The 13,162-nt window shown below is 35.7% G+C and overlaps 3 protein-coding genes across 6 annotated transcripts; 2 read left to right on the top strand and 1 right to left on the bottom strand.

The window, feature by feature from the left end:
* Positions 1-436: 436 nt before the first annotated feature.
* Positions 437-2,650, bottom strand: lamtor4 (late endosomal/lysosomal adaptor, MAPK and MTOR activator 4). Its single transcript, XM_043238035.1, has 4 exons — positions 2,491-2,650; positions 2,200-2,280; positions 1,561-1,678; positions 437-1,275 (listed from the first exon to the last, which is right to left on the bottom strand). Exons 1-4 carry the CDS (start codon positions 2,491-2,493, stop codon positions 1,178-1,180), a joined length of 300 nt encoding a protein of 99 aa, XP_043093970.1. The 5' UTR covers positions 2,494-2,650; the 3' UTR covers positions 437-1,177.
* Positions 2,651-2,777: 127 nt separating this feature from the next.
* On the top strand, positions 2,778-4,257 carry atp6v1f (ATPase H+ transporting V1 subunit F). Its single transcript, XM_043238030.1, has 2 exons — positions 2,778-3,032; positions 3,477-4,257. The coding sequence occupies exons 1-2, from the start codon at positions 2,875-2,877 to the stop codon at positions 3,676-3,678; spliced, it is 360 nt and encodes a 119-aa protein (XP_043093965.1). The 5' UTR covers positions 2,778-2,874; the 3' UTR covers positions 3,679-4,257.
* Positions 4,258-4,795: 538 nt separating this feature from the next.
* On the top strand, positions 4,796-12,651 carry zgc:193726 (uncharacterized protein LOC561161 homolog). Of its 4 annotated transcripts, XR_006250794.1 has the most exons (10): positions 4,796-5,098; positions 5,208-5,285; positions 5,392-5,412; positions 5,581-5,658; positions 5,761-5,781; positions 6,311-8,129; positions 8,203-8,283; positions 8,503-8,541; positions 8,911-8,946; positions 9,636-9,938. XR_006250794.1 is itself a non-coding variant. In XM_043238031.1 (5 exons), exons 1-5 carry the CDS (start codon positions 8,056-8,058, stop codon positions 9,757-9,759), a joined length of 351 nt encoding a protein of 116 aa, XP_043093966.1. In that variant the 5' UTR covers positions 7,971-8,055; the 3' UTR covers positions 9,760-9,938. The 4 variants fall into 4 exon arrangements, 3 of the variants coding, with proteins under 3 accessions (XP_043093968.1, XP_043093966.1, XP_043093969.1); XM_043238031.1 differs by lacking the exons at positions 4,796-5,098; positions 5,208-5,285; positions 5,392-5,412; positions 5,581-5,658; positions 5,761-5,781 and having other exon boundaries at positions 7,971-8,129; positions 8,206-8,283; XM_043238033.1 differs by lacking the exons at positions 4,796-5,098; positions 5,208-5,285; positions 5,392-5,412; ... (4 more) ...; positions 8,911-8,946; positions 9,636-9,938 and adding exons at positions 11,422-11,499; positions 12,216-12,236; positions 12,361-12,651 and having other exon boundaries at positions 7,964-8,129.
* Positions 12,652-13,162: the final 511 nt, after the last annotated feature.

Below are 13,162 nucleotides of genomic sequence, written 5' to 3'. Positions count from 1 at the left end.
AAAAGTTTTCTTCTAGTGCACTATTACATTTTAGTAGAAACAGTCAGTCAATGACAGAAAAAGCACTTTTGTCATTTCAGTAAAATTAGAAAAACTAATTTTGTTCTACATTATGCTCATGAGTGGAATTTTTTATACTATAGTATAAAATGTAAAAACAGTTTTCGAAAGTAGGGGAGATAAATATACTGTATATATAAAGTATGTGTGTGTGTATATATATATATATATATATATATATATATATATATATATATATATATAGATACAGTATGTGTGTGTATATATACAGTATATGTGTGTGTGTATATATATATATTTTTTTTTTTACTTAATGCATGCATGGTAAGACCATGACAGACATACAGTTTAAACTCAAGAATAAAGGTTATAGTACACTATAACCACAAATAATTACAATTTTCTACAAACCAAAGAAAGTAAAATATGCATAGTCCTTTATTTAATATATTATTGTTAATGCAGTTATTCAAAGATAAGATTTCAAGCCTGTTAATTGAACACATTTAGAAATAGACTGCAAGATTCGTTCAGTGCACTTCAATTTCTGCTTTCACAGACCCCACGGAAAATAACTTAACACCTTACTCCAAGGTTTCTCACTTTACGTTAAAAGTGGAATATGAAATTTAACAAAATTATAACACCCAGTGTAACATTGTCGAAGAAAAACCGTGGCTAATGCATGTGTTTGTATACATAATCGAGTCTATTATGATTCCTGCATAAAAACAGGATGCTATAAGCAGGTATTTATTATAAGGAAACCGTAGGTTAATGGGTTGTATGAGTTAAATTTAAATGCACACATATAATGAACTCCAGTAATACCTTAAATGTGACCACTCAAGCATAAATGGGGTCTAAAACATTGATAGCATTTACTCCTGCATTAAAAGACAGAAGATGAATCCTTTAACCAGTCTGTAACGTTGTAATCATACAAAAAAAAACAAAAAAACCCCACATTAATTTACTTGGGGTCAGGTCAAACACACCTGACACCACCACCAAATCGTTGTAATCAAGTCTTTTACAAAAGAAATCAACTGTGATTGTGCTAAACATCAGATAGTTGTAATGGCGGGGTAATTTCAACGTGAGGGCACCATTTTGAGCTTGTAATAATGGGTAGGATCAGTCCATATTACGGTCTTTACACAATAACAGGTTCCCGCTGGTTGTTCTGCCGTTTGACTACAAAAACTTTCTGTCCAGATATGGTCACGGCATAAACGTAGTCTTCAAACATCACTGTAAACAAAAAATAACATCAGGAACAAATCAATTTACTGTAGTAATTTTTTTTAAAATTAATTACACTTAAGCAAGCATAATTGTTAATATTACAATTATGTAAACACTATAATAAATGACAAGTGAGAGAAAATCGTGTAATAAAAATATTATAGAATAATAATATAATATCTAGAAAGAAAAATTCAGAAATTAAGGTGAAAAATTGTAATTGTAAAAAAACCACACTAGACATTTAGGCACAGTGTGATAAATCTCTGTAAAATGATGTACGTTTATTACCTGACATGCGTTTAAAAGGGGGCTCGGCTGTCCCATGCAATCTGAAACGACAAGCTGTTCTGACCATCTGCATGATCACTCCTGCTGCGTGCTCGTCATTTTCCAGCTCTCCTGCAGACTGTAACAGGACACGATTTATCATCTGTATATCTATCTATCTATCCATCCATCCATCCATCCATCTATGAAGAGTTCAGATGCAAATGCCTCTAAACAGCATCTAAAATTTGCATTTTTTATCAGGTTCCTGTGCTTGTATTTTAACTTAATTGCATAGAAAAGCACTTTCACATTTGCCATTAGAAACCATTTTGGTAAAAATGACCAAACCTGAACAAATGCGGCTGATAAAAATCCTACAATCCTATTTTACATGACAATTTCAGATGGTACATGCAGCCTTTTGCATCTGAACCCATCACATACATACACATACATACATACATGCATACATGCATACATACACATATACACACACACACACACACACACACACACACACATTTTTATTTGACACAAGTATATATTAAAGTGTCTTGTATGTTTGAACAATTCTATTAGAATTAGCTCTTTATCAAGTTATGTCAAGAGGTCGATATCTGATTAACTCTACTGCATGTTAAGTGTTTAAGAACTTACCGCAAGCACGCCTTCCTCACTAATAACCAAATACCCAACCTGATCGGGTATTCTCTCCAAACCCTGGGTCAGAGCGGTGGTCTGCAATTCAACACAAGATAACGCAGGAAATAAACACTAGCAGAACTCATCTCGCTAGTAAAATCGGTTCCTGAAACCCACTGCTTTGCTTGTCACTTATTATCTGCATCGCATTTCTACACGCATGCGCACGGCACATCAAAACATTTTCATCTAAAAGAAACGCAAACTCGCCAAACGCCCCCAAAACGATATTTATGATTAACGTACCATTTTCGGGCAGTGCAGTTGAATTTACACTGTTGTCTTTCTTCACGCCCTGCCTCACGTGACTGACGAACAAGCGTCGCGTGTTTATAACGTCACAAGGTAGCCGACCGTTCCTTTCAATTTTACATCGCTTGTGTTTTTTTATACAACCCGCAAAATGATACGAATATGTTTTACAGTTACGGAATCGTGCCAGCGTTTAGACCGTTAAAGCACACGATCCGATTCTGGAGCATTTAATCAGCTGACTACCGCACTTCCGCTTTGGTTTAGCCAAAGCGGAAGTGCAGTAGTCAGCTGATTAAAGCATATGATCCAGCAGGACGGAAAAAAACATTTCACCCTTACCGTCTTTCGTTTGAGCAGACATAAGCAAAAGGCAAAATGCCCGGACGGGGGAAATTAATCGCCGTTATAGGAGATGAAGACACATGTACCGGGTTCCTCCTCGGAGGGATCGGAGAGCTGAACAAAAACCGGAAACCCAATTTCTTGGTGGTGGAGAAGGAAACTAGCATCACAGAAATAGAGGAGACCTTCAAGTAGGAGACATATTTGTATCGTCTGAATGATTTAAGACCATTACAATCAAATGTGCAGTCGTAAATATATGAAATCCTAAGGTTATTATTGTGATAACGTGTAGCACACATACATATATAATGTGCTTAGCCTATCTGCCTTTCTGTCTGTCTGTCTATCTCTCTGTCTATCTCTCTGTCTATCTATGTGTCTATCTATGTCTATCTCTCTGTCTATCTCTCTGTCTATCTGTCTATCTATGTGTCTATCTATGTGTCTATCTATGTGTCTATCTCTCTGTCTATCTATCTGTCTATCTATCTGTCTGTCTGTCCGTCTATGTATCTGTCTTTCTGTCTGTTTATATTACTTTTATAGTTTTCAAATAACCAAATTTTGACTGAGAATAGTAGTTGGTTTGCATAATTTATGATGCATCAGTAATACCTGCCCTTCTTTTCCAGGAGCTTCCTGGCTCGCAGTGACATCGGCATCATCCTCATCAACCAGTTCATTGCGGAGATGATTCGTCACGCCATAGATGCCCACATGCAGTCGATCCCAGCCGTTCTGGAGATCCCTTCAAAAGAGCATCCTTACGACGCCTCCAAAGACTCCATCCTGCGGCGGGCCAAGGGCATGTTTTCAGCAGAGGACTTCCGATAAGCCCATGCCCCCATGGGCTCAGGTGCGAGAGCAGACAAGTTTTACTTCTTGACCTCATCCGTCTTGCTGAAGCTGGAGCCCGTATTATAAAGATTAAATAGCGATGTGTTGTTAATGTGATGTTCTGTGTTTTTTTTTTTTGCCATTCCCGAGTTTGAAGAAGAGGAAATTGTTCCCCAGTGCTCCTAATAGTAATTGTTATATAATGAAATATATTATATATAAAAAGGATATGTATTATTTTATCCCTTGTACAACAGACATATATCACAAGAAATTATTACATAGTGCTGTCTTAATATTTAAGTACTTTCATCTCAGAGCTGACAATATTAGACTTCAAAGCCACTGTTCCCCATTTAAATTGGTTTGAAATAACTTTAAATGCTAAATAGACATTTTTGGAGCTCTGGTATCTTTAACTGTAATATGATGTGCTATGAATGCATATTTTGTCATTGTATCTGTGTCACTTTGAGCACCGCAAAGAGCTTTATGCTACATGATGTGATGTGAACGTGTTAACTTATGTATTCAGAACTGTGACTTACAGTTTATTAAAAGAAGATCGACACTCTCGCTCTTGTGTGACGCATATTTGATGTCTACATTTTAAAAAAAAATTATATTACAGTGTATTAGTAAGATGTTTCACAATATATTGTTTTACAAAATATTAGCATGCAATTAAACGTGCATCAAAATACTTAATATTAAATAATAATACATATTAATATCTTTACATATCTTTACATATTTACATATACATATCTTTTTTTTGTATCATGGGACATGGATTATAAGGAACCAAGGCGAATAGTTAATTCAAAGTGAAATATATTTAGTTTGGCTTAATGTACTAAACACGTGCTCTTGCAGAAAAGTCAGATGCACATTCGGACAATCAACCGTGTGTTAAAACTACGTGAGGCAACAATCATAAGACACGGGAAATGAGCTGCTTTGCTGCTAGTTCCTGGAAATCATGTTGCCACTGCGTTGTCACACACACGGGAGTCTAACTGAAACCTAAAAACTGATATTTCTGAGCTCACTGTAGGTCTAAAACACTAATAGGCGGAAGTGATTCATCCTTCTGGGATTTCTTACGTAGTTACTGTCAGCTCCCAAATATTTTCAGAACATCGATAAGGTCTCATCAGTCGCCTGTCCCCCGTCTCAAGGACAAAACCTACTCTGGCTTGTGGGAATCGCACACAGCTGAGATCCCTAAAAGATGAAAGAGCTTTTGAAAAGCCCCTGAATTGTATTTAAGCTCAATTCAGCTCTGATCCGCTTCATTCACATTCAGTGTGTTCAGTAAGGCAGCGCTGGTGATGAACACCATGATTCTTGTCTGGACTCTCAGCTTTCTGATCCTCAGCTACACTCTTGGGGTTTCCATACCTAATGGCACAAGGTAAGATATTTTCATGGGTACTCATGAGTTAATGTGCATTTTATTTTCACCAAAAATTTACATTTTCTCTAACCTCTAACCCATCCTTATGATGCATTCTTTTCAACAGTGTATCTCACATGGAGACTTTTCCCAACGTAACACAGAAAAACTCCACAGAGTATATTAAGACCAATCTGACGCTCAGGTATAGAAAATATCTATAGATAATATATAGAAAGTCCAAGAGAATGCTAAAACAGTTCTCTCATCTAACCAAAATGTCTTGACTTTTCCTATATATATGAAATAAGTATACAAAAAAGGCCTTCTCCGTAAGTAATGCATTTAATTTTTTTTTTTTTAAGTAATGCATGCAATACAAATACTATATTTTGCATGCATAAACAGATACACTTTCAGCTGATAGCTCACAATATTAAATCTTTCATGTACATTTCCTCTAACCTTAACCCATCCTTATGATGCATTCTTTTCAACAGTGTATCTCACATGGAGACTTTTCCCAACGTAACACAGAAGAACTCCACAGAGTATATTAAGACCAATCTGACGCTCAGGTATAGAAAATTTTATAGTCCCATAAAGTCCAAGAGAATGCTAAAACAGTTCTCTCATCTAACCAAAATGTCTTGACTTTTCCTATATATATATGAAATAAGGATACAAAAAAGGCCTTCTCCGTAAGTAATGCATTTAATTGTTTTTTTTTTGTAATGCATGCAATACAAATATTATATTTTGCATGCATAAACATACACTTTTAACTGATAGCTGACAATATTAATTCTTTAATGTGTTGTGTTTTCCCTGCAATTAAAACTCTGTAGCGAATTAATTAGGTCTTTAATGTATTCTGCCCTTCTGACACAGCATACAGACAAACTGCCCAAAGAATACTTGTTTTGTTCATAATCGCATTGATTATCATATTGTGTTCTTGGCCTCTGTTAGATCACACTCATTTTAAATGCCTACTTAAAATAGATGCATTCACGACAGCTTTCATGAACTGCTTTCACTCAGAAATCAAACCTTAAAAGAAAAAGAACAAATAACTTCCTGCCTCGTTATTCCCGTGTCTTTCTCTGCGTTATCCTTCAGGCACCCAAATGGCCTTTAAATCATTTCTGTCCTGACAAAGGACAGAATATTTCATTTTAAATTCTCATTTAGTATTTCTCGGTTCCTGAAGTTTTCTTCTCTTTTCAGCCGAAGGCATTGTTTTCTGTCCACTTGTGCCCTGTCGAACCTGGGGTCAAGGCTACAGGCTGGAAATGCGATTGCTGGGGACATGACCCGTGATCCACTGGGAATCGGCAAGAAATAAAGCATGTGAATGATCAAAGACTGTTTTGACTGTCTGCATTAATGCACTGCAGTGAAGCGATCTTGTGCTTGCTGTAATATTCTGTGAAAACCAGATTTATTTAGGCATGCTGTGTTAAGATGCTCTCAGCATCTTATTCTTTTACAGTAGTCTTGTGATGCTTCTGTTTTCGTTTTAAGAATAATTATAGTTAAATCCATAGAGTGAAAGCCGTCCAGTCTAGCAGAAATGAGTTTTTAGCCATTTTTATTTTAAACCTTGCACATTATATGGAAAATAGTACAGCATGTTGCAATTTTTGTATTCTTATGTGGCTGATTTTATGGGCAAATCATGCATGGGTCTTTTTTTGTAGATGAAAAAGAAAATAATATTCCTATGAAATAGGAGATTTCTGTAAAACTTCGACAAGTGATTTTTCTGTAATAAAGTCATTTTTATATTATAAGTTGGCTCAAAAACACACATTATAACATGAAAATGCAACAATATAAAAGGGAATGCCCGTTGTCGTCTTATGTTGTATAATAAATCAGGAAATGTTTAGGCCCAAATTCTGCAATGCAATTCAAACTTTCAGCATTACATATAATTTCATTATTGTTTTTGTTCCTGTGTTACACAATGTAGAAACTCGACAGAAAAAAAAGAAGAAAAAAAAAAGAAACATCCTCTCACGTTCAACAGTCAATTTCCTAACATGCATAAATGAAATATAAGCAAAATGTTAAACAACTGATACATAAAGAGCTGACACATAAATAAAACTATGCAAAAATTGATTACGGTTCAATGGACAAGTATGAAAACATCTCATCATTTCATATCATGAACTAACGTTATGTTAGGTGTCTAGCTTGGTTAAATGTTATGCGTGGCAATTCAATAACACAATGTTTTTTTCTCAATATAACACATTCAAAACAAACTTTTTTGATAGCATTCTACTACAAATATCACACACTTCAGACAAAAAATCTGTCATTTTTCCATAGTAAGTGCCTTGGAATTGATTTATTTATTATACTCATATGACATATTTGATCTCTCATGCTACGAAACACTGATTGACTCTATTCAGTTGACTCTGTCTGTCTTTTAAATATCTTATTTAAGGACAAAACCAACTCACACACAGATGCCATATGAACATGAGCTTTTGAGTCCTCTGAAAAATTAAATGTACAGTTAAATCAGCTCGGGTCTGATACTTCTGTTCAGGTGTGTTTTCTTTTTCAGCAGCGGATCCCACGTGGAGACTTTTGTCACAAAGAAGATTGAGATAAGCTAGAAACATTTTGAACTGGGCCTGAGGTGGGAAAGCAAAAGTCACAAATTTAGACCTTGAATGCAAACATGCTAAATATATATAAAAGAGCATTTTCTCTTTTTATACTACAAAACATTGATAAGGTCTCATCAATTCGTCTCCGTCTGTCTTTTAAATGTTTGTCCCTGTCTTATCCAAGGACAAAACCAACTTCTCCCTGTGGGAACCACACACATATACAGATCACTAACAGATGAAAGAGCTTTTGAAAAGGCAAGGAGCTGTATTTAAGTTAAACCCAGCTCCGATCAGCTTCATTCTCATTCGGTGCGTTCAGTAAGTCAGCGTCTGATCGTCATGATTCTTGTCTGGACTCTCACCTCTCTCGTCCTCAGCTGCACTCTTGGGTTCCCCGTGCTTAATAACACGAGGTGAGATATTTTCAAGCATAACTCAAAAACAACCGCATTTACTTGTTGCACTTACATTCGCTCATGTTTTCAGCAGCAACTCTTACACGAAGGCGTTCCCCAACGTCACAGAGAGGAACATCACCGTGGATGTTCAGAAGACCAATCAGACCAGGTATATTACACACGCATGCTTGAGAGAACAGAAACGGTGCGACTGATGGGTTTTAGTAGGAAAGAAAGGCTGGGCCCTGGTAAAACGCCAACGAGTTGACCACGGTTTTGACTGTTGTTTACTCAAGTTCTTCAATTTCGCTCTGTTCGATGTTTTTACATACAGTGCTTTTGTGTTTCATCTGTGGAGGTTTGTGTTTAAGCTTTTCTTTATTCACAGTTACCAACTGCCGATGTACTTTGCTCCTGAATTAATCCCGTAAGTTGTTTTTCTTTTTAAATACTTTTTATCGGACCTCTGCATCCCGTCTCATGCCCTCTCTCTCATTCCGTCACTAAAATGATTCAACAGCTCGTTCGTTCACAATTCAAACTCTAGCGAATACATGTCGAATGATTGAGAAATTGCAGTCAGAACTAGAATTAAAACTAGAATTAACTAATATTATCAAACGGCGGCCGCAAATGTAGACCTTGAATGCAAACACGCTAAATATGCCTACGTTTAATCGTATTTTCTTAAGCAAAAACATAATTTATGTCATGGACAAATTGCTGATCTTTTTAAACCGAAGCTTTATGAAAGATTAAAAGATTTATGCTCTTGTTTTTTTTTTCTTTCTTACAGACCAGAAGTACTGACAGATCTTCCAAATCTCCAAATGTAAGATATTTTCTTTTCTAATTTTTTTTTTTGAAATTGATAGTGCATGTGTTGCTGCTCATGCCAAACAAACCTCTATGGGTCCTGTGTATTCTCTCTCTTCGATTAAACAAGACAGCACTCACCGCTCGAACTAGCTAAAAGTACAGTTTGTGCAAAAATCAAACCCAGATTGACAAACAAGTTAGTTTGTTATTTAGAAAAGATCGGCACCGCTTGCTCATCGGTGGATCCTCTTGAGTGAATGGGTGCCGTCAGAATTAAAACTCACACAGCTGACAAAATCGTAACAATGATCCACAAGTAATGCACACGACTCTAGTCCATCAGTAAACACCTTACAAAGAAAAAAGCTGTCTGTAACAAACAAAAACATCATTACAGCATTCAGCATTCTCTCTTTGCTGCTTGTCTGGAGATCCAGCGGGAACTGAAACCTCATGATCCTGCATGAGATCATTATGTGTCTGTTTTATCATTTTTGGAAACAACATACGATCAAAGAGTTCAACCTAAATAATTCAGTGAGTCTTGATGTTTTTTTGTGGCTTGGATGTTTTTTTAATGTTTTTCTTTTTAGAAAAAAGGTGAAGAGTTGATCTAATATACAGGAATTTGCCTGTTCATAAATAAGTAGACCAGAAATGATGGCATCCGAAAGTAAGCTTAATTTCTTCTGTATTTCACAGGGCGGCAGCACCAGGATGTTCTTTGGCTACCTGTGCCATACAAACTCTAGCCCACAGGATGCAGATCGGGAATGAGAAAGCAGGGGACAGCGCAAGTGATGCATGGGGGCTCGGGAAAAAATAAGACATGTATAGGCGCATAAAGGTTACTTTTATTTGATTGCTTTGAAGACACATTTAATCGTAAAATCTCTTTCCATTGAGCCTCAAGATTGAGAGCAATTATAGATATGTACGCGATCGATGCTACTCTAATGTCATCTCTTTTCACAAGTGAAAAATAAAATCGTTTGTATTACCATACATTTCTTTCGTTCTTTATTTTGATGAAGAAACATACAATATTTCAGTTACTCAACAGTAGGAGAAAAAATAACCAATATGTGTAGCTACAACAACATGTGACTAAAGAATATTAGGTTAACACGCAAGAATATGTCATATATTACATATATTGCAATGTAAAACATTTAATATACACATACATTAAACTGATATTTCATGATCGATGTTCAAAGTTGGGAATCTGTATATTTGTGTGATTCCCAACAAAGAAAGCCATCATAACATGTACATGAAAAATTGAAAAACTGGACGCAAGGGACATCCCTGCAGTAATAAGCAACAAAAAATGGACCCCACGGTTGATAGGTGAATGTATCGGGTTTTTTTATAGTTTTGTCGCATTATGAAAACAGGAATGATTTTGGCATGTTAGTATCAAAGTATGCTTGAATCCTCATACGTGTGGCGCACTGGTCTTTTGGCACTAAATCCACGCTTTAAGCCAACGGAGGACTTTTTGACATAAGTGACTCAACGTTGTGTCATATTTTAAGACTGCAAATACATTCCCCCAAATATCTTTTGTTCACTTGCGGTTGTCCATGCTGAATCATTGGCACAACATTCAAACAAACACCGCTAACACAATTGAGATATAAAGATCTTTGAGATATAATGTCTGCTTGTTGGTTTTATTTAGGCTGAACGTCTTCCCCATAGGGTGAGAATTTATAAGCAACAACACCCGATAGAAAAAGTGAACTTACTTTATGAGTTACACATGAGTTTGACATTCACATGAGTAGCTCAGTTCATTCGATAGGAAAAGCTGTCGCATCCAAATATAAGATAATATTTAAACTTGGGCTAGGAAAGACACAAAGTTAGACTTTGAATGCAAATATGCTCAATATAATGTCTATGTTAAACAGATTTTGTTTCAATGTAGCAAAAACATGTTTTATGCATAACTTTTCTTTTCTGACAGACAAAAATTACAGCCAGAATATTTCACAAATAACATGCATGGCATCTCTCTATTCTGATGTCCTCCTATCTGATCTGAGGTTCTCCCATGATCATTGTCCAACATTGATTCATTTATTATACGTGGTGACTTATTTTCTCCCTTTGTACTAAAAAACATTGATAAGGTCTCATCAATCGTCTCCGTCTGACTTTTAAATATTTGTCCCTGTCTTATTCGAGGACAAAATCAACTCCTGCCTGTGGGAACCGCACACATGCAGATATTTAAAGAGCGTCTGAATCCCCTGAGAATAAACCCAGCTCCGATCTGCTTCATTCTCATTCGGTGCGTTCAGTAAGTCAGCGTCTGATCGTCATGATTCTTGTCTGGACTCTCACCTCTCTCGTCCTCAGCTACACTCTTGGGTTCCCCGTGCTTAATAACACGAGGTAAGATATTTTCAAGAATATTTGAAACATTGTCCCCAAAAATTATGACTCTATTTTGTAATTGCGATGCGTTCATTTTCAGCAGTGGATCCCATATGGAGACTTTAATCAATGCCACAATAGGGAACTTCACAGTGTATAATGCGACCAAAGAACAAAGGTACACACACACACACACACACACACACACACAGAGCACACACACACATACACACACACACACACACACACACACACACACACACACACACACACACACACACACACACACACACACACACACACACACACACACACACACACACGCACACACACACACACACACACACACACAGAGCACACACACACACACACACACACACACACACACACACACACACACACACACACACACACACACACACACACACACACACACACACACACACACACACACACACACACACACACACACACACACACACACACACACACACACACACACATACACACACACACATGCAATGATGATTTAATAAAATAGTATGAATTATGTTGGACTCTTTTTTTACTCAGATCAGGTAAGAAATGTTCTTCATTTATTTATAAAACACTATTAATCTACTCTTTTCATAAACAGTAAACTGGATCTGTGTCAGTCCTCTCGAGACTCATGAATGAGAGAATCACAGTGTATTCTTTATGGTTTAGATGCACTATGAAAAAAGAAATGATTTTTCAAATAAGATCGAATCCTCACTGTGGTGGTCTGGTCTTTTGAAATTTTTATAATAAATAACTCTAGAACTAAACCCGTCTGTTTTAAAAATACATTTCATGTTACAATTAAAGTACACAGAAACAAAAACCCTGCTTTTTTTCTTTCTTTTTGTTTAGGAGTCCTTTCATCCTGCCGGGGTGAGAATTTATGATAAGCATCATTAAAACTATTAAATAAGAATTTAGCCTAGCTATTTATGAGTTAATCACATTCAAAACTATATCCACCGAATGCAAGCTAATATTAATTTGTACTTTCCAGGACAAGAGGTATAGGATGTGCACTGGCTACCTGTGCCACAGAAAATCTGGTCGACCGCATGCAGACTGGGGATGAGAAAGCAGGGGACCGTGCAAATGATGCATTGGGGCCTGGGAAAAAATAAGAGCATTGCTTATTTGATTGTTTTCAGACACATCTATTTGTCTTGGTCATTTTAATTTGACATTTTATTATTCATGCAAAGAGAGAAAATACAGAATTATGTTTTCAACATATTAATGTCATCACCACAGTGCACACTAATGTAGAATAAAATATTATTTTTTCCCATCCGTTGATTCTTTTTCTTTTATTTGAACATAAAATATGATATATTTATTTAACAAATATGTTGCCCATATTATCATAAAAATATGACTAAAATACAACTCAATATAGGTTTCGTTAACAAATACAACCCCCTAAGTACCTAGAAATCTGTCCTTCATACAGACAGTTTACATATTTTCAGAAGTATGTCAGTTACTTACATTCACAAGAGCTAAAGGACATTGGGCATAAAAACTGTCTTAACTGTGTTTTTTTGTATGCAAACTGGATGAATTTATATATTAATTATATATAAGTGGTAAGACTTAGATTTTCTTGTAAACACAGTCCAATGATCTTAAAAATAAATAAAATGTAATTTAAAAAAGTACAATTATTAAAATTATTTTACTTGTATAATATTATATATATTTATATATATATATATATATATATATATATATATATATATATATATATATATATATATATATATATATATATATATATATATATATATATATATATTTTT

Source organism: Puntigrus tetrazona, chromosome 4, assembly GCF_018831695.1.
Source record: "Puntigrus tetrazona isolate hp1 chromosome 4, ASM1883169v1, whole genome shotgun sequence".
Taxonomy (NCBI): Eukaryota; Metazoa; Chordata; class Actinopteri; order Cypriniformes; family Cyprinidae; genus Puntigrus; species Puntigrus tetrazona.
This window is presented reverse-complemented; position numbering and strand designations above follow the sequence as displayed.